The sequence below is a fragment of the Furipterus horrens genome, unplaced genomic scaffold (assembly GCF_987537825.1).
Source record: "Furipterus horrens unplaced genomic scaffold, mFurHor1.1.pri manual_scaffold_12, whole genome shotgun sequence".
NCBI classification, from domain to species: domain Eukaryota; kingdom Metazoa; phylum Chordata; class Mammalia; order Chiroptera; family Furipteridae; genus Furipterus; species Furipterus horrens.
Genome location: NW_028327182.1, coordinates 83,774,112 through 83,796,347, shown reverse-complemented (window position 1 = coordinate 83,796,347; position 22,236 = coordinate 83,774,112). Strand labels below are relative to the sequence as shown.

The 22,236-nt window shown below is 38.9% G+C and overlaps 1 protein-coding gene across 1 annotated transcript; it reads right to left on the bottom strand.

Moving 5' to 3' along the window:
- Positions 1 to 7,003: 7,003 nt before the first annotated feature.
- On the bottom strand, positions 7,004 to 19,364 carry SARAF (store-operated calcium entry associated regulatory factor). The gene is made up of 6 exons (XM_090257981.1): positions 19,011 to 19,364; positions 15,753 to 15,931; positions 12,202 to 12,619; positions 10,294 to 10,423; positions 9,486 to 9,637; positions 7,004 to 7,780 (listed from the first exon to the last, which is right to left on the bottom strand). The coding sequence occupies exons 1-6, from the start codon at positions 19,144 to 19,146 to the stop codon at positions 7,755 to 7,757; spliced, it is 1,041 nt and encodes a 346-aa protein (XP_090114107.1). The 5' UTR covers positions 19,147 to 19,364; the 3' UTR covers positions 7,004 to 7,754.
- Positions 19,365 to 22,236: the final 2,872 nt, after the last annotated feature.

The window sequence follows — 22,236 nt, the reverse complement described above, 5'->3', positions numbered from 1 at the left end:
CGTTCAAAAGCCATCAAGGAGACGGAAGAGCTGTTAAGCGTCACCCCTCCCCCTCTTCCCTTTATGCCCCACACCTGGACAAGCCGGGAGACAGCCTGGTGCTCCCTCCTCTGGCACTGGCAGGAGCTCCAACCCGGGCCCCAGCCCTAATCACAATGAAAACCCATGTCACGCCTGATTGAGACATCTTCCCTACTAGCCCGAGAGACCTCGATTATGTAAGTAATAAACCTTTTTAAACCTTCTTGTGTATGCGAGGCTTCATCAGTCCTGACATCCAAGCCTAACTTCGGATGCAGGCCCATCTGCCTCTGCAGGGACCATAACAGCGTATATATTTAAAATAAGTGATTATTTGTTTACCTCTATATTTGTGAGTCCAATTGTAAAGATAATACAATAAATACTATCATCAACCTGCTTATTGTTATAATGTTTTAGGAGCTCCCAGTATCAAAAGAATTCATCCTCCCAGTAAGACATCCTACTTGCAAAGACTTTTCCAACTATAATGGTTCTGAATAACCATAGAAAGTAATTGCTCTAATTTGTATCATCATTCCTCTCTTGTTAGCCAAAATATATTTGGTGGGCTATTGTATAAGAAGAACAAAACTAGTATGTGATTAATGGCTTATTTATTCATTCAATACATACTTATTGAATGTCTACTATAAGATAGATACTGCTCTGAGCAATGTGGATGTAGTATAGAACAATATAGACAAAAAAAACCCGCCCTTGTGGGATTTATATCCTAGTGAGAAGAGGTAGAAAAATACTAATAAAGTAAATTATATAAATTAGAAGATAATAAGTGCTATGGGGGGGGGTGCAACAGCATAAGGAAGATACAAAGTCCTAAGGCAGAGATGGGAGTTGGAAATTTTTAGTTCAGTTTTATTACTGTCGATCACAAAATACCTTTAGTTTTCCATTTCCAGGCCCATGCTAGGATTGTACTTTCCTACTATATCAAAGTTAGGAATAGCCATCTCACTTGCTTTGGCCAATGAAGAGCAGGAGTGATGTGTCATTTCAGGACAGAAGGTTTAAGGATAATGCATGACGCCCCCCATGCTCTTCCCTCTGCTGCAGCAACTGCAAACACGCCAAAAGGAAGCTTCAATCAGCCAGAGTCCCTGACTGACTGTGATGAACTAAAGCCATGCCAACAGGCATAAGACATTCGGTGTGAGCTATTTATTGATTAAGCTAGTGAGATTTAGGGGGCTGTTTGTTATGCAGAATAACCTAGCCTATCCTAACTAATGCAAGGAGTCAGAGTAGACCTCACTAAGGTGACAGACAATGGTATGGTGGCTTGAGCCTGAACAGCAATAGTGGAAACAATGAGACATCATCAGAACCTGGATACATCTTTATGTACAGAAAAGCATTAAGTCCTACATGACTGAAAATGTGAGAACAGTGACTGCAGACCACACTGGTTCTAACGGTATGTCAGAAACATCTTATGTGAATAACAACTCTAATATAAGCAAACTTTATATTCTGGTAATAGTCTGGAAAAAAATAATCTATCTAGTAGGTCTACAACAGCAAAAACAATCCATTAAGTATTAAAAGTAAAAAAAAAAAAAAAAAAAAGCATTCGCACCACTTTGACTACTGAAGCAATGTTGGCCTCTAGTGGTAAAAGAGGAAATGAACTTAGAAAAGCTAGCAAGTGGCAACCAATGTTGCAGAGAGATGTTATTTTGAAATTTGGGGTTCTCTTTGTTCCATGACAGGATACTTTAGGAGATTTCATGAGAAATTCTATATCGTAAAATAAAATTTGTCATTGCTCTTCAAAGTTATCCATAATTTTCAAAAAAGCAAGAGTCCTGAAGCCCATTGGTTAATATACCATGACTAGTACAAGATTTAGTAGTATTTGTAGTGATATCAACAACTCAAATCTTTCCTTGTCATCTATCAAAGAAAAATGATGGAGTTCAATGAGAATAACTGGGAATTCCTGAATTTAGATTTTTGGGATTTTTGTTGTTGTTCTAGTCCATTGTACAAATACAGGATGGTGACAAACTTCCTGGCTATAAACAGTGGGGTTTTTTGTTGTTTATTTTTATCATCTCCTGAAACTCAATAAGAAGTAGTAGAGAGATGTAGCTACCAAAAAGACTGTAGTAATAATAAAAAGTTTGTCCACATCAAGTAATATATCCACTGAACTTTGTATTGGCATAACCAGTATATTTATTTAATCAGCTTCAGGAACAAATATGGTTGCACCTCTTATTTTTTCTAAACTGGGCCAAAGCCCCAGTACTTTAGATTAGCTGGAGGCATTCTACCTCTCAAAGGACCTCTCCTTATCCCATTACTCAAGAACTTCAAGGACATTGTCTGGAATAGCTGAACATATTTCTTAAATGCCTTCTGGACTGCAATCTGAAGATCTGGCCCATCCACCCACCTGCAGACCAAATGTTTGTTGCTGCACTCTGAAAACTCGTCTTGATGTACTCTTTCCACCGTTCCTTTCTATCGCTATCCAGGTAGAGGCCACAGTGGTGCCCTGCCAGATGACAGCTCTCTGGTTTGAGACCTAAATGTTCAGTGAGTCTTTCCAAAGCACAGCCATTGTGCCCTGTTGTAAGATCTGGGGTAATGCCAGTTCCGGACAGCCACAAAGCTAACTCAGAACCCGATTTCCCCTCAGACCTCCTGGTAACAAGCCAGACTGCCCAGTGTAAGCTCATGCTGCTCTCCCTCAATTAGAGCTATCTGTAACCATCCGAGGTATTCATGAGATTCCCTAAGGAGTGAAAGATATGTATACATTATCTCCCAAAAGCCACTTTGATCTCCAAGGAATTACTTACTTCCTCTTAAGCAACCTTTGATCTCTACATATTAAAAAGTATAAAAGAATTGGCCTCATCTAGCCACTTTTAAAAGTCCTGTTACACAATTTCCCAAGAGCAGTGAGTGGATGGCTACTTACACTGTATTTACTTAAGCAGAGCCACAAAGAGCCTTCCCAAAACAAAGCTCTGCTTCAGAGTGACTTTGTCCACCCACGCAAAGATTGGAGGCCCCGTTAAATGGCAGCTCCTTTTACATTCACATCCCGATTTCAAGTTTAAGCACAGATCTTATCACTCTGGAAATATATCCTACAAATCTAAAAACATATATTAAAGGTCTCAACTACAATAGTGACTCTGTTGTTTGGGTGGGGGTCCATCCCGTCTCATTGTAGAGTGACATAAACACATGTACTAAAGGTATCTTTGGATGTTCATTATTGCTTTGTTGAAAATGGGAAAAATTTTGAAAATGTGGCATTTATCAGTAATGGAATGGGCAGCTCAAATTATGCTATATCCGTATGAATAATATGCAGCTGTTAAAAATACAGCACATCTCTACTTTGTGGAAAAAATATGGATATGATGTATAACTTCTAGAACAATAGTCAAAACAGTTCACAGAGGTTACTGCTAGGTAGAGAAGCCACAGTGAAGGGGGCAGAGGAATGGCCATACAAAGCAGTGCAGGTACAGACTTCTTTTGCTTTTTTCTTTATATCCCTCTAAACTATTTGAGTGTTTTACAAAGAAATTGTTCTACTTTTATTTTTAATTATGGAATATGTATGACTTATAACTTAAAATTATTAATATATTTATAGTTGTAAATTAGTTTAATAATACAACTAAATATAACCTAATTTAAATAATTCAACTCAATATTCATAATCTTTAATGTTTTGTGTAAGGAGAAAAAATTTCTTTCATCCTCTAAAATTATAAGGAAACTAAAAAAGATTGTGCTAGGAATAAAAAGATAAGTATTATCAAACCTAAAATAATGACCAGATAGTGGGGGGACCTAAAAATGAAATAAAGTAAAAATGACTGCAGATGTTTTGAATGATATGTTGGGCAAAAGATAGAGCTATATTCAAATCTGGAAAGTAGAGCAATTCCACTTTCAGGCAATTGAGGACTGGATGACTTGGGCCAATCCTACACACAGGGAAACTCGCAATACTGAGCTAAATGTAAAAAGACATTTTTCTGAAAAGGCATCACAGAGCTAAGAAAACCATGAAGACTTAATGCTCTTGGGACCAGGGGAGAACAGAGGCCCCTGTAAAATAGGTGGGCATAGTTCATTACTGTACTGCATTCACTATGATAAAATGCAATTCGGAAAACGTAATGCCTAATAAGGCGTTTTGTAAGCCCACGTATCATGTAGTTTTACAAGAAACAATGAGAGTGGGAAAGGCAATTCCAAACCTAGGGTAAATGTCTATACAAATAACAATAAGCCATGGCAGAAGTGGTCTAATAGAATCAAGGGAACCGATGCCCTGGTACCCACCTACCCCCCACCACAATGGTACCATAACCAGAGCTCAGTGTTGATATCCACTGTTAAGGATTGGGCCCTCAGCAGTGGCTATAGCCAGATCAATTTCAGGAAGGAAAGCCTCTGTTGCTGAGTCCATGAATAAATCTTCATCCCCTTTACCACTGGAAACAGTCCCGAGTGCCTTTCAATTTAATCAGACTAGAAAACATATTCCAGAAAACCACAAACCAATTCAAAAAATTCATCCTTAAGATTTTGTCTAGAATCACTTCTGACACCAAAATCTGTATCAGTCAGGATTCAACCAGAGAAACAGAACCAGCAGCAGATATTCATGGAGGGGTGTATTGGAAGAACTGGCTTACACAATTGTGGGGGCTGGCTAAGCAAGTCCAAAATCCACAGGGTAGGCCATCGGGAAGAGCAGGCACTGACTCTTGCTGAAGCTGCCATTCACAGGCAGACCTTCCTCTTCCAGGAAACATTAGTTCTGCTCCCAAGGCCTTCGACTGACAGGCGCAGGCTGACCCAAATGACCAACGATAATTTCCTTTACCTCAAGTCAACTGATTGTACACATTAATCACATCTACAAAGTGCCTTCACAGTAACTCTTAGAATAGTGTTTGATTGAATAACCTAGCCAAGTTGATGCATAAAATTGATCATTACTCCTATTAAATCAGAAACTCTGGGGGTACTGCCAAGCAACCGACGGTCAAAACCCTCAGTGATCTAATGCTCCTGCAAGTTTGAGAACCACTGGTTTAGAGACCAGATCAACAGGAAAGAACAGATGTTGGGAGTCAGCCACTATGCTCTATTACAATTACCTGGTATCTGTTGCTGAGAATTAAAGAGCATTAGGAGATGCACCTTACATGTGAGGTTCTTCATAGCAAAGAAAATGACTCTAGTAAATTGGGCAGAAAAGGGACTTATTAACATATGTATCAAACAGTTCACAGAATTGATGGGAAGGTTGGCAAACCAGGCTCAGGAACAGGTTTCCAGGCATACGCATGCCAGGCAGCACACGGCCCCGCCAAGACACAGCCCCGCGACTGTCCAGTCAGAATGGCTCCCTGGGAACCACCACTGCAAATAACCTCTTAATTGTCCTGAGGTCTTTGTGCCTCTACCTCCAAGGACCTAGAGGAAGCCTCTTATCAACAAAGTCACGTGACCATGCCCAACCTGCAAGGGGCAGAAAGAAATAATATTTGACCCTTTTCCCTAAGGAGCTCAGAAAAGTAAGAAAAACATACACTAAAGATGATAATTACAGCGCAATGCTAAGTATAATGTAAAAGTGTATACAATGTGTCATGGAAAAGCAGTCGGTAAAATTAAGCTAGTTTTGGAGGACAGGAGCAGAATACAAGAGATCAAGAAGCTTCAGAGAGAAGCATGCCTAAAACTATAGAAACATGATGAACGTTACAATATCAGAAATCCCACCCTGATATCCAAAAACTTCTGCTAAGTCTTATGCGTAAAATGGCAAAGCTTACCTTAAGCTCCCTGCACCTCATCTCTCACCTTCGCACCCCAACCAGGCACACCGAGCTCTCAGCTGAGGTACCCCACTCTCCCTTGGCATCAACCCGTCGTGGGCCATCCACTCCCTAACGGGCCCCAGTTGTGCCGTCTTTAATTCTGAGTCTTAGATTTTGAAGGTGATCCCTCAGAATCTTTTCCATAAATAACAAGGAAGTGTAGACATAGAACAGATGAAGGAGTGGGGGAGGGGTGGAGAGAATCTTAAGCCCTACACACTCGGCTTCTTCCTTCCCTTCCCTTTGCTTTTCAAGTAAAACATACTCAGTGCAAGATTATCCAATTCCTCTAGCAAAAAATAAATTAAAACCCAAATAAGCAAATGGGGGGAAAGGCAATAAACTGGACTTTCTTTTATTTCTTATCTTTCTACTAAGAAAAAATAGAATAAGGATTTATTGCAACAAATCTTAGGAAAAACTGTCTCCTCTGTAACATAAATTAAAATTTCTACCAAGTTTTACTGATGGAGAAAGGATAGTTCTATTCATAGTACATTTCAACGACTCCCTAGATCACATTTTCTTGCATCATTTTCATTTTATTTTTTAAGGTTTTATTGTTTATGCTATTATAGTTGTACCATTTTCCCCCCAGCATCCCCGTCTACCCAGCCTGCCCCCCACTCCCACAGTCAATCACCCCAGCGTTGTCCATGTGTCCTTCGTGTAAGTTCTTTGATTAACCCCTTTGCCTTCTTTCAATCATCCCCACCTGTCCCCTCCCCACTTACAGGGGTCAGTCTGTTCCATGATTCCAGGCCTCTGGTCCTGTTCTGCTTGTTAATTTATTTTGTTCATTAGAGTCCTCTTATGAGATCAAGCCTAAATGTTTTCCTAAAGGTAAAAATGAGACTTTTGGGTTACATAGCTTAACTAAAACAGATCGTACAACTTTTGGAAGCTTGAAGTTTTTTGTTTGTTTGTTTGTTTGTTTGTTTGAAAAGCAACTGTTAGCAGAGGCTTCCTTCTACACTATTTGGTTGCTAACGAAGGCAACACTACCATGAAAAATTGTTTAGGGAGACAGAACTTCTGCATAAAGACCTTTCCCTTTGGAAAAAATTCATGTCCAAAGCAGGTAAAAAGAGTAAGAATAAAATCTCATTTTTATTTTTTCTGTCATTTTAATGTAATTGAAACAGCTACAACAATATTTGAAATTCCACAGAGAACTGCACGCTTTTGCGTTTGAACTTTACCTCCTAAGAAAAGAATAAGGAAGAATGCAAGAGTTTTTGTCAGCATACAATCTCCGGAATACTTTTTTTCTACCCCTTCCTAAAAAAAGGTAATTCTTGCCTGAACCCCACCACTGAAAGATTCAAAACTCCTGAAATGATCCAAAGTGATCCAAACCCACAAGTTAGTATAATTAGTAGTCCAAAGCTTGGTTTAAATGTTTGAAGAACAGTACACACCAAATACTGAATACCAAATATATTATTGTGTCTATGAGGTTATAACTTATGAATGAAACCAGATTTAAATATTCTTTACTCAGTGCCTACAAAGCCTTGATTCTTACTGCTTCTCACGGCGTCACAGGTCTTAGAAATTCAACAGTACATCTTCAGCATTCTACGGCAATCATCACTTTCAAAAGCTGTACTAAACATCTGCATGTTACACTAACACAACTTTCTAGGTAAGGATTTTGTCACATTACCAACTCTTAGTCTCATTAAATGATAAACAAAAAGCTATACAAAGCAAAACACCACAGCATTTTTTAATGTTCCCCTTCCCAGATGTTAACTGGTAGCACTTTTTTCTTTTAAGAGAAAGCAATGAAATATCAGAAATTTTGCAGCCAATGTTTAACTTCAACTTTTGACTTTCTTATCGTCTTCTGGTACCACCATATCCTAAATGAGAAGAGTAAAATTTATATTAGTTTTTTAAAATGTCCTATAATTGTTTATGAAATCACAACAATACATCTCATTGTTAACAAACGAGTAAGAGAGATAAGGAGAATGAGTGCCCTGGTGGACAGGGCTTTGCAGGACATAGGGCTGCACCTCCCCACAGCATCACCCAATACCCAAGTCCACTACACCTGCCTGCAGAGACCAGCAGAGACTTTTAGTCCTGGAAACCAAACAAGACGTGTTCTATGGTGGGGCCCATGTGGTACTGGCAGGGAGGCCAATGGAGGCCTAGCCATGCCCTGCTACCTCTCACGGCACCAGCAGTAAATACAGATAATGTGTGGGAGAGTTTCTAACTTCCAATGCACATGCATGTGCACATGCTAACAGGTCACAAAATGACAGTGTTCCCACCTGAAAAACTTCTCTAATTTTTTCATTTCTCGTTTAGGCTACTTGGTAGTGTTTTATGATTTTCTTCATCTAAGTTCCATATGTTTCTAGTTGATATTTATGGTTTTTTACAATTTTTGTTTCCACTGAGAATGAATATTGTCATGTCCTATGCAGTTATATTTCTACACTCACATATCCCCCAATTACTATCTCTCCTTTTCTCCCCAAAGTAACCACTATCTTAGCATCTAACACCAGAGGTTAGGTTTGTTTTTAAAACACGGATGTTTTAATCATTATTGTATATATTCTTCTGTGTCTAGTTCCCTTCTCTATACTTGGCAGACTTCTCCACATTATTGGATACAACGGTTTACTCATTCTGTTGCACCGTATTCCACGTTGTAAGTATAACTCGATTTATTCCTCCAGTTTATTGCTGACGGATAGTCCATGTGGGGACCAGGAACAATAGGGATGCTATAAACACCCCTGTGTTTACATTTTGTGTACAAGCATATGCATCTCTGTTGCTATATACCTGAGAGTGAAACTGCTGAGTCTTGGATATGTTTATGTTCCATTAGGTAAGGCCAAGCAGTTTTTCAAAACGATTGTATTCATTCATTTATATTCATAGCAGCACTATGAGAATTTCACTCTTACATTTTAAAACATATTTAAATATATTCTACCAATTTCAAGACTTCCTCACTGTACTACAAGTTCCCCCTGCTGAAGAAAACAAACTCAATCCACGGCGCCCCACTAGTACATTACCCACCACCTCCTATTCTCTGCGGAGTCGCTGGATATGTAACTCCAAATAGATTTTGTTTTTTAATATCTTTGTTTCTTGCAAAATGTCCTCTTAACAACTGTAATAACCATTATAATTAAATTTTTGACAATTATTTAAAGTATGGCTCAATACAATTTATTGAGTTTTGCTGGATTTAAAAAGTTCAAACTTCTACCTAAAAAATTCCATGTTAGAGCTTAAAGGATCCCTAGATTTCAGAATTAAACAGATATGAAAACCAATGTCCAAGAAGGTTTTAGTTAAAACCTTGGTCAGTGGTAGAAGTTTAAACCAAATCCTCGTTTAATTTTCAAGAATGTTCAGAAGAGAAAAGAATGAACCTGAATTATATTTTAATCTCAGTGAATTGTACTATTAATATTTGTGGTGGGTATACTAAATAAAACCACTATTGCTAAATATATAATCATTTCTTAAGTTCCAAAACTATTTCTGTTCTTTACTGCTATATGATAGGAACTTCTGTATTTTTGCTCTTACCTGATGCTGTTCTGGTTTTTGTCTCCGAACTTGAACAAGGTGACTGGCTACCTGAGCCTCCATGAAACGGCGAGTACGCATGGCTATTCCACGCACTGGAGGAGGAGGGATAAGATGGGCGGTACCAGGAGTCTGAAAACGGTGTTGCTGCTCTATAAAGACATGAAAGTGGGTCAAGTATGTTTCTTGTGCTTTTCATTTTTAAATACCTTCCAATCCCTAAACTATCAGAAAAAAATCTTTATCAAGTGTTTTTCCTTCAATGTTCTGGTAAATTAGGATTAATATGAAGCAAATACTGTTTTTTTTCTGATACTGTTGCAGTCATTGCCATGGGGAAAGAAAGTGAAAGGGAGAAATGGCTCTTTCTGAATTTGCACTCGAGTAAAATCTAAAATTAAACTACCAATAATACTGAAGACATTCCAAACTCTGGCTTCTACCATTTTAACAGCTTTGCTTCTACCATTCTCCTACCAAACCAACCTGCTAACTGTTCCCCAAATGTCGTGTTCTTTCTTGTCTGATCGTTTTCTCAAATGTTAAGTAAACAGTCTTTTTCCTACCTGGTATAATCTACAAGGATGTCATAGGAAGAAACACAATGAAAGAAAATAACATACACAAAAGTGATACAAGTGCATATAGAGTGTACCTTTCCCCATCCCCAAAGAATCTGATTTAAAAGGGTAATGTCACTCTATTTTTTTTCCTAACAAACCCAAATCTAGCCAGATTGTAAGCAAAACAAAGAGCTCTCGAAAGACGAGCTGAATTAAGGACCGAGTGAGACCGATGCAGAGCCCACCTGTTGTTGCCGAACAAGTACCCTAACAGTCCCCCCGCTCCCATGCCGGTCCAGAAGCCCGGTCCCGAGTTTCCAAGTCCTTGCTGTCCCGTGAAAGCACTGCCAAAACCAGAAGCTGCACCATACGGTCCTAGAAAGAAAAAGGATTCATTGCGTATCCTCGTTTAAACAAAACATAGCCTCGAGAAGCAAAGATAGTGGGAAAATTTCAAATATTTCATCTGTACTACTTTTTAATAGCACTCAGGCCTCAACTTATAAACAAGTTGCATTCAAAAAGTGTATTCGTAAAATATGAGTTTCTAACTAAGGATTTATTTTAGGATGGGGAAACTTCACATTTGCCCTGCGACTAGAAGATGACTCCCACTTGTCAAATTACTTCCCTTCTGCATCATGAACATCTCTAGAAGCTCCAAGTGATAGCTCTATAATGGAGGAATCCAAGTGGGGGCAGCCAGATATCTGTGTCAGGTGGGAAGTCAGGTCTTAAAGGAACCAAAAAAGTATCTACTGCTCAGAGAAAGATTTTTTTAATTGATGTATAATATGCATAAAGCAAAGTGTGCTCATTAAACATGTGAAGCATAATAATAATTGGTACATATGTACCCAAGCATGTAACTACTACTCATATCAATAAAACATTTCTAGCACCAAGAGGGCTTCCTCCTCATAATGATCCCAACAGCTAACCACCCACATCAGAGATCAGTGTTTCTCTGACCTCTCTCACCATATTTAGTTTTATCCATACTTGAAACTCTTTATAAATAGAATCATATGGTAGGTGTTCTTTTGTGTCTGGTACATTATACCTGTGCGAGTCAATCCTATTATTTTATCTATCAGGTTTTGGGCTTTTTAAACTGATGTGTGGTATTCCATTGCGTTAAAAGAAAGCCAATTTGTCTCATTCTAATGTTTACAGACATCCTATTTCCTGTTTTTGGCTAATGTGCATAAAACTGCTATAAACATTCTTGTGCATCATTTTTGTATGCATATGCATGAATTTCTCTTAGGTCTGTATCAAGGAATGGAATTACTGGGTCATAGGGAAGGACATGTTTTGGAGATATTGACAGTTTTCCGAAGTGTTTCACAATTCTATCTCCTACCAGCAAGTTCCAGCTGACCCCTCAGTACTCTGTCTTTGTAATATTAACCACTATAATGGTTAATAATAACTTACCTATGGTTTTAATGTGCATTTTCCAAGAAATTGATAATGCTAAGCACCTTTTCATATTTTTATCAGACATCCAGATATCTTTTATTATTAAATCGCTGTTCAAGTCCTCTGTCCATTTTTAAAATTGGATTGTCTGTCTTTTCTTAAGATTTGTGGGAGTTCTTTATATACTCTGGATACATGTCCTTTGTTGGATATGTGTCTTATAAATTATTTTCTCTAAGTGTATAACTTGCCTTTCACTCTCTTTATGTTTTCTTTTGATAACTAGATATTCTTAATTTAAATAAAGTCTAATTTATCCATCTTTTATTTCATGGCTGGTATTTTTTGTATTCTAAGAAATTTTTGCCCATCCTGAGCTCATGATAAATGTTTTCCTACATTTTTATCTAGAAGCTTAATTCTTTATCTTTTATATTGAGATCTGTAATACTTGAATAAAGTTTTATATATGGTGTGAGACAGAGTTCAAGTTAAATGCTTATTACTAAATCTGATCAAGTTTTTCTGATTAAGATGATTTACAATTTAATCATGCATCCTCAAAATAGTCATAGAAAAGATCAAAAGAGGCACAAGTTAAAAGTAAAAAATAAAACAAGAAGACAAACCTGCTTTGGCTCCCCCTACATCCGTTCCTACTTCAGAAGCTGCAGAGGATTCATACCTCACATACACCCTACTTACGCCATCGCCTAGGCAAAACATACCTGTGAACCCTGCCTTGAAGCCCGGGGGAGGGGGTCCTGCTGAGTTGGTGAATCCCTGATAATGGTGAGAATTTGGAGGATACTCAGAATATGGCGGAGGAGACTCTTGACCGTCACTAAGGAACAACTTATAAACTCCAAAGGCAATAGCAAGTAACACCACGATGGTAAACAGGCCACTGATGCCACTGGAGTCTGGGGAGTACAGCTTCTTATAATAATCAGAGAAAGAGTTAAAGCCATAGTTCTTTCCAGATTCTCTCGATTTCTTCGGGCCATGTTCTGTGTAATCTAAGTCATACTCCAAGCCACAGGAACCTCTTAGTACGTACTGGTCTTCAGAGGAGTCGTAGCCTTCACAGCTCACCACAGTTTTTCCAAATTTGTACGCAACATCTAAATCAGTCTTACATTCCCACTGTGAACAAGAGTAGAAGTAGGTTATTAGAACCAAAAGATTTTTTTTTCACTTAATATATATCATTTGGGCCATCGAGCTGTCATAAAACTGCACAATGAAGCAAGGGGACAATAAACTAAATTCAGGACAACGGAGGAAGGCAAGCTAGGGGCCTCGAAGATATTGGTGATGTTAACGTTCTACTTCTTAAGCTACGTGGTGGGCACATGAGTGTTCATTTTATCACTATTCCTTGTCCTTTACATATAGATGTAAGGAATTATTTTGTACACATTAAGTATTCCCTAATTTACACATTTTAGCAAGTTTTCTGAATGTCAACTGTTATTCAAGATGCTTTCTTTTAAAATAGGGTTGTTTCTTTTTAATGTTAAGGCTCAAAAATCAGCATCATATATGAAGATCTGGTAGCTACATATAGTATCAGAGATAGTATATACCCTACTGAAAAGAAACTTTTCTACACAAGTTTTTAAAAATCATGCACTAACTTTCCAAGCTCCAATACTATAAGTAATTCTCTTAAGTTCTTTTTAAGGTATTTCAAAAAATGCAAAAAGAATCCACACTAGCCTCTAAAACTTCCACCTTAAAAAAAGCAGCCCAGGTTTAACTTAAATTCTATAACTACATTTTGAGCCAAGTAACATGCCTCTTTAATAACATTTAAAAAGACACAAGCTAAAATAGACTTGATTGGTTCTATTGCTTTTCTGTAAGTTTTTCTGTAAGAGGAAAACAAATTATCTTCTCTCAAACTTCGGATATACCATTTTCATTTTTACAACAGCTTAATTGAGATATAATTCACATACAATATATTCACCCGCTTCAATGGTTTTTAGTATATTCAGAGTTGAACATACTAACACTACAATCAACTTGAGAATATTTTCACTGTCCCCAAAAGAAATCTCATATCCATTAGCAATCACTCCCTATTATCCCCCAAATCTCCCAGCCCCAAGCACCCACCATTCTGTCTGTATGGATTTCCCTATTCTGGACATTTAATGTGGTCCTAAGTGACCAGCTTCTTTCATTTAGCATGCTTTCAAGATTCACACCATGTTGCAGCATGAATCAGTACTTCATTCCCTTCTACAGCTGAGTAACATTCCACTGTATGGATATGCCATATTTTATTTATTCATTCATTATGATGGGCATTTGAGTTGTTTCTGCTTTTTGGCTATTATGAATGATGCTGCTACAAACATTTATGTACAAGCTTTTGTGTGGACATGTTTTCAATTCTCTTGGGTATATTCCTATAAGTGGAATGGTTGGGGTAGATGGTAACTCTACGTTTAATCTTCTGAAGAACTGCCAGACAGTTATCCAAATTGGCTGCACCGTTTCACTTCCTAACAGCAATGTAAGGAGGGTTTCTCCACATCCTCACCAACATTTGTTATTATCTGTATTTTAGATTATAGCCTTCCAATTGGGTGTTAACTGGTATATTATTGTGGTTTTGACTTGTATTTCCCTGGTGGATAAAGATGCTGAACATGTTTTCATTGGTTTGTTGGTCATCTGCCTATCTTCTTTGAACAACTGTCTACTCAGATGTTTTGTCCACTTTTAAATTTGGTTGTCTTCTTACTGAGTTGTAATAATTCTTTCTATATTGTAGATACAAGTCTCCTATCAGATACATGATTTGAAAAAACTTGCACCCATTGTATAGGTTGTCTTTTCACTTTCTTGATGGTGTCCTTTGAAGCCCAAAGTTTTTCATTTGGTTAATATAATTTTCCTAATTCAATGTCCTTGTTGTTGTTGGTATACTGTTTTATTTTTTAAATAATTTTATTTGGAGAAAGATTTATACGCTTGCTGATTTAGGTAAATAAAACAAGCTAAATCTCCATTGGTATTTCATGTTAATTGCCATTTCCTTACTAGTGTATACTAAAAATGGCTCTAGTTATCATATTTAAATTTTTGGACTTGGAAGAGGCTCTCTCCTGTTACTAAACATAAGTCAATGTGTGATATCCCTTACACTTCTTTGCTCATGCTACTCCCTTCTCTCTTCAGCTCTAAAAATCTTACCCTTCCTTCCTAACACAGCACATTACCTTCTCTGTCTTCCCCAACACCTCTAATGTTATAAATGACATGACTTTGTAACACTTTGTTGGCATCTACATGTAATTTGAGTGCTTATCTTAGCTCTTCTACTAGCAAGTTTCCTGAGAGTTATGATTCCATCTTACTCGTTTTTGTATACAATTTCAAAAGGTATTTTAAATCCTTTTTGAAAGCAGGCAGAATACAAAGTAGAAATACATTAGCATTAATTTTAACTGAATTCATTTAATAAAATCTATTCCATTTCTTTTTTTTTTTTTTTAAGATTTTATTTATATCCTTTTAGAAAGGGGAAAAGGGAGGGAGAAAGAGAGGGAAACACTGAGGTGTGAGAGAAACAATTGGTTGCCTCTCATACACCCACATCTGGGAACCTGGCTCACAACTCAGGCATGTGCCCTGACCAGAAATCGAACCAGTGACCTTTTGATTCACAGGCCAGAATTCAATCCACTGAGCCACACCAGCCAGGGTTATTCCATTTCTAAATAATAAATTTTGGAACTTCAAGAAGACAACCCACCCTAAGTAGAAAATGACAGAGTCCAAGACAAAATAAATAAAGCCCACTGAAATGCTTTTGTTCAGAAGTAGCCATCCTCAGTTCTAAAACAATTTTTAAATCAAGTGTTTGAAGCCCAAAAGGGATATATGTGCACCAACTATTTACTCCTTATCATCTTAACTTTATTTCTTAAGGATAGGTCGGTATTCTTTGAGGAAATGACAGAAAAATGATTATCAAAAAACATCCTTTACTCCCAAGTATGTGAAAAGTTTGAAAATGCACTAATGTCTTAAAAAAGGTTATGGAATGAAAATTACAATGAATACTTCCAGGCTTTAAAATCAGTTCATTTCTTTTGGAGGATGTTTCTTCCAAAGAATAAATGACTGATTTGCATTTACATAGTTTAGGTTAACCTGAAATTTTCTATATGTGCTTCCCAAAAATACTGAATAATGTCCCAATAAACACTTTATTGAACAGAATTCCCATTTAGACTGCCATCAATGTAATGAATATTACCTGTACATCATAACCATCCCAGCCTTTGTTCTCACACTGAACGACTTTTGGGGTGTAAGAATCACATCCAGCTGTACCTCCAACACATTTCAACTGTGGGACCGGATCCAGTCTACGGGAGGTGGTGTAGCGGTCATAGTGGAGGGTTAGAGCTTTCACATCCCGCAACAATATTCTGTCTGAAACAGTAAGAACACAGATGAGCAAAAAAACCCACAGATGAACAGAGTAAATATCTTATAAAATGTAGAAATTTATCCTACCAAAACCCTTGTCATACTAAATATTATGAAAGTTGAGGGTCTTTCTCACATTTTGAGGATGACAAAGGAAGATGAAACAGCCCCCCAAAGCCATACCAACAACATTCAGGCCTCTTGCACAAACTTCAGGTGGTCACACCTTTAAAGCCTCCCTTCATTTCAGGCTGAATGCCCCCCCAAAGTGTTTCTATATCACAAGTTCTACATAATTTTTGCAAAATCAGACCAAAAAGTTCATTAACCTGGAATGTACTATTGTACAACATCATTAATAGTTACTTAAAATGGCAAAAAATACACATCAATGTTCCTGAAGCACATTTAATGACTTAAATGTCTATAAAGAGGTGAATGGATTAATTAAAGTTTTCACCCTGACTGGTGTGGCTGAGTGAGTTGGGCATCATCCTGCAAACCAAAAGGTCACTGGTTCAATTCCCAATCAAGGCACACGCCTGGGTCGAAGGCCAGGTCTCCACTTGGAAGCTCTTTCAAGAGGCAACCGATCAACGTTTCTCAATAGAACTATTAAAAATTAAGGGTAAGAAAATATCCTAGACGGCAGAGCAAAAAGATAGGGGGGAGGGGCAGGGCAGGATTACAGAACCAGTTCAGGAACCCCAAAAATCCAACAGGGGTTCCAGAAAGGAAGAGTAGAGAGTTAAGATGGAACAAACTCAGTAATAAATACACTTTAAGAAAAGTTCCCAAAACTGAAGGATGCAAGCTGTCATAGTAAAGGAAAATAAGAGGGCCTCAAATCAGATCCACACAAAGGCACATCACTGTGAAATCTGAGAGCACTGTAGGACAATAACTGCCAGAAGAAAAGAGGGAAAACAGATCAGATACAAAAGATAAAGAATTAGAAAGGCTTCCAATATCTCAACAGGCTAGAAAAAGAAAATGAGGAAATGTCTTCAAAAACTCAAAAGCTCTGACAACTCAACACCAAACAAACAATCAAATTAAAAAATGGGCAGAGAACCTGAACAGACACCTCTCCCTAGAAGCCATACAAATGGCCAACAGATAAATGAAAGGATGTTCAACTTCACTGGCTATTGGAGAAATGCAAATCAAAACTACAATGAGATACCACCTCACACCTGTTAAGAGTGTCTGTCAACAAGACCGCTAAAACAAGTGCTGGAGAGGTTGTGGAGAAAAAGGAACCCTCATCCACTGCTGGTGGGAATATAAACTGGTACAGACACTATGGAAAACAGTGCGGCAGTCCCTCAAAAGACTAAAAAGAGAGTTACCATATGACCCAGCAATCCTTCTTCTGTGTATCTACTAGAAAAATTCGGAAACGTTTCTTCACAAAGATTTATGCACCCCTATGTTCACTGCAGCATTATTCACATGGGCCAAGACATGGAGACAAACCAAAGTGTCCTTCGATAGAGGACTGGATAGAGAAGATGTGGTTCATATATACAGTACTTGGAATACTACTTAGCCATAAGAAAAAATGAAATACTGCCATTTGCGACAACATGGATGGACCTTGAGCATGCTCTGCTAAGCGAAACAAGTCAGTCAGAGAAAGCTAAGAACCATACAATTGCACTCATAGGTGGAATATGAAACTGAAACTCACAGACACAGACAGGTAACAATATGGTGGTTACCGGAAGAAGGGGGTGGGAGGATAGTAAAAAGTAAAGGGGGCCAAATATATGGTGCCATAAGATGATGTGACTTTGGGTGGTGGGCACATAATGTAATATACAGATCATGGATCACAGAAATGTGCACTTGAATCTAACCTAAATAATAAATAAGTAAATTTGGTTTTTTAAAATTCTCCCAATTCTTCTTCTGTAAACTTCCTTTTTTTATTTAAGAATTCCTTGAGGGTTCAACTAACTCATTTTCATTCTAGTTTTTTAATTATAATTCTAATCAAAGTCTATTTATATACAACTTGCCAGGAATACATAAAGAAAATGTACAGACATTTAAATCCAACTTGGTGTTTTATTTAGTAGTAATAAAACATCCACATCGAATGGGTTACTCAAATTCAAGTACTTGTAAATAGCACCTTCTCTCTCATTTCAGCATTTAAGAATAAAATGGGAAATTACAGAAATAAATCTGTTGCTTAAATTCAAAAACACAGGCATCTCCTATCACCAAATCACATATGAAATATTGATACATTTTCCATCAGGCCTTAACATCTTCACTCCTCAGAACAAAAATAAAATTTTTAATGTTTAAAAGTCATTTTTAATTCCAATTAGTAGCACATATCACTTATCAAGTGGAAACCGGTATGTTATATATACACACGTACATATACATTAATTACAAGTAATATCAACAGATCCCATAAAAAAAATTTTTAGAGAATTCTAATTTTCCCTAAAAACCACTTATCATGTCCCATCACACACAAAAAAAATAAGACGAAAATATTTCTTAAATTCTAGAGTACGATGAAAAACAATGAGAAAGGCTAGCGTAACCCAATGTACTTCACTGTAATGGTCAGAGTAAGAACCATGAGCTCGGTTCACATATATATAAATATATGATTCTGCTAACCTGCGGCCCTGCCTGGTAAGTGTGACGCAGAAGCTTCCGGTGTCAAGGCAACTGCCAGCCATAGCAACAGGCAGCCATGACAACAGCCAGAGACAAGACATCACACCGTCATGACAACAAAGCAAAATGCGCAGGTGAGTGTCGAGCTTTCCTGCCAGACTCTGGGATCAAGGCCGTAGCCTGAGAAAGGTGAAGGTGGACAAATTTGGGGAGTCCAGGGAAGGAAGAAACGGGACGTTAAGAATGCCAAGTTGTCCCGCTCTGCCGCCTGGTTAGAGAAAAGGTGCCAGGAAGGGCACAGATGAATAGCGAAGGTGATGAAAATGAAGAGTTAGGGCAGAAAGGCTCAAGGGACGGTGAACAAAAATGGTCGCCCGCGGGGACTCTCAGTACAGGGTACAGGCGAAGGGATGGGAAGAGTGAAGACCGCACTCACCACGGTCGTTCCAGCCCAGAGCAGGGCCCGCGATCAGAAGCAAAAGGAGGAAGAGAAAATGGCAGCGTCTGTCCGCTCCGGGTCCACCGGCCGCGACCATGGCGCTGGGCGAAGATGGCGCGCGGCTGCCAGGCATTCGGGGACCGAAACCGGGGCTGTGGAAATCTGCGCGCAGCTGCACAGCGACGCCAGGAACTGCGGCGGCGAAGAAGGGACCGACGGTCGGCCTGCAGAGCCGCTACCGCTACGAATGTCGCCGCGCCAGCCTCACGTCACTGCACCTGCGACGCGTTGGGGAAACTGCGTGATTGCTGCGGGCCCCGGGCCCCGCCCCCGAGGCCCAGAGCTGCCGGGGACCCGGCGCCGCGGTTGAGGGCGGAGCGAAATGAGTGACGCAATCTTTGGGCGGGGCCAAGGGCTATAGTCCCGAAGATTATACGCGTAGGTGCTGCGGTTGGGAAGAGTGAAACCATCACAACGCAAAGTTTAACGTGTGTGGTCAAGTTACGTATCTCCAAAACTTCAATAACGTTCCCAGGGAAGTTCGTGTGCCTTTTGCAACTTTATGTCTTCAGCACCTAGTTTGCTACCTACAGAGAATTCCAGCGAAGGATAACGTGGTTCTATTTCCTTGTGAGTGGTGGCAGTAAGAACTTACAAAATATCAGGAGGAGAAACTACTACCTACCTTAAGAACCAACTAGAGAAAAAAGTTCTAGGAGTGTAGAGGCATTATCTTTGAGGTCCGACACGCCTAGGTTTCTCTGATCCATTCATTCAACATACATGGACTGAATGCTTAAGATCTGTCGGGTACTGTTTTAGGCATGGAGGACTCAGCCAAGGTCCCTGTACTCATGGATCTTACACTGAAGGATAGGACACACAAAACTAATAAGTTGATAAATTAAGGTAATTGGTAGTGATAAGTTCACTGGTGAAAATAAAACAGGGTGATACAGTAGAGACAGGGAAGCGACTTCAAGGAGGGAGGACCTTGAGCAAGTGATTTCGAAGCTTTGAGACCTGAATGATGAGAAATATTCAGTCAAACAAAGATCAGGGGAAGAGCTTTCACTCCAGTGAACAGGAGATGCAAAAGCTCACCTTTGTGTTTTGAGGAACGTCATTCACAAACTTGACCGTACCTAATAGTACCTGCCAGACACTGTTCCAGGCACAGGGGATCAGCAGTGAATGAAACAAAATTTTGGCGGTGGGAGAGGCAAACAAGGTCAGTATAACAAAGACAGGGGAAGAGTGGAACAAGAGGAGGCAGAATAGTGCTGGCTTAGAGAGAGACCAAACATGAATGGTGTAAAGATAATAAAGAAGTTTATTCTCAACATGTTAAGTTTGTGGTAGGCATCCAAGTAAACATTTCAAATGGACACTCAGATATACAAGTCTGAATTTCAAAGCTAAGGTAAACTTCGTAGTTATCAAAATGAAGACAGCATTTAATGCCACAGGAACAACTATAATGTCTAAGGAGAGCATTTAGATATGGCAGTACCAATGTGTGAACCTGGTTTGGATTCTGACTTAAACAAATCATAAAATAAATATTTATAAGACAATTGGAAATTTGAACTGACTCAATATATAATGATATTAAAGAATCATTCTTCAGGTATGATATATGTACTATGACTGTGTTAAGAATCCTTTTAGAAACACTGAAACATTAAAGATAAATTATATCTGGAATTTCCTTCAAAATGATCGTCGGCAGCCGTCCATCTTGAGAGACGATGGTGTAGCTTCTTAAGAGTCTATCTGCACCGCCGAGAATGGCTGTGCAGTCCAACTCGGGAGTGACACAGTATCTGTCTCCTCCCGTGTTGAATCGACATCTTGTGATGATGCTGGAGTGTCCTCTCCAGTGAAGCTGAAGCTACAGAGCCTGGGCAGGGTGATATGGAGGATCTGCTGTTGCCCATGCAGCAGACCCCCCCTCTCTTCGCAGCTGAAGGGTCCAAGGGAAAGACGGAGTTAATACAGCTTGGCTTCAGGTGCGCCGCAGGAGTTGCCGGTGTTGACTACAACGTCAAACCGCCTTAGGGACTCCGGCTCCAGATTTTCTGTGGGGTTTACTCCCTTAGCCTTTCCCCTGAAGAGGTATGCCGCAAGGCAGCGGAGGTTTTTTGGAGTCAGAGTTTTCCTTCTCTGATGTGCCCTGACTGGAAGATCGAACCAGCGACACTTAGCTCGCAGGCCGACGCTCAATCCACTGAGCCAAACCAGCCAGGGGTTTCAAAATGATATGAGCAAAATAATATGGGAGGTAGGAGGAAGTTGATGTGGAGCATGGATTAAACATTGACCATGTTTACGAGTAGCTGATGGTACATGGAAGTTCACTATACTATTTGGACTATGTTTTATATATTTAAAATTTTCCAAAATAAAGTTTTTTTTTAAACTAAAATCTTCTCTGGGGTTTCTCTGACTTGATCTGTAAGGGTTAGTAGTTCCATATTAACAAAATTGTAGGATTGAATCAAATAAATACTTAAAGCACTAGCCACATAGCAGCTGCTCAATAAATAACAGATTTATCTCATCCCCATCCCCATCTTTGTGAATTAACTTTGGAGGACAGCAAGCCATCTGAATGAAAAGTTTTGAAACTATGAAAGATTAACTAGTATATAAGAACACTTAGAGAACATGTAAAGGATATAACATTGCTAATGTTTAGGATTCACTTGGCAAACTGATGGAGAAAACTGCCCTGGATGGGTAGCTCAGTTGGTTAGAGCATAGGAAATCTTTAGAGTTCTTGTTAAAATTTCAGATTCCTGGGCTCTGCCCACAAAAATTCTGGAATGTCTGGAGTGGGACCCAGAGTTTGCATTTTTAGGAAGCATCCCAAAGAATTCTGTTATAGGTGGTCTTTGAAATACAACAATTTGGACACACAGTTTTTAAGCTCTCAAGTAATTCCAAACATCTGTAGACCAAAAATAGTCCTTAGTGTGGTGAGTATTTTCTTCTAAGAAACATTGTGGATCTCATGGAAAAGTTAAAGGAACACAAACTCTTAGGATTCAGTGACCATAGAGCAACAGTTCCCTCCAACCTAAAAAACAATCCCAGTTGCCCATAAATGTTATCAAGGATGAATGCCTGCAATGCCCAGTCCATTATATTTTTCACAGGAGGAGACTAGGGGACTAGCATTTAACTCTGCCACTGGGATTTTTGGAAGCTCCAAAAGCTT

Excerpts from the sequence above, each read along its gene's own strand:
- SARAF (XM_090257981.1), bottom strand. The coding sequence starts at position 19,146 with ATGCCTGGCAGCCGCGCGCCATCTTCGCCCAGCGCCATGGTCGCGGCC. Across the intron at positions 15,932-19,010 it reads TCTGGGCTGGAACGACCGTG|ACAGAATATTGTTGCGGGAT; the intron begins GTGAGTGCGGTC and ends TTACTGTTTCAG. Across the intron at positions 9,638-10,293 it reads TACTTGTTCGGCAACAACAG|AGCAGCAACACCGTTTTCAG; the intron begins GTGGGCTCTGCA and ends ATGTCTTTATAG.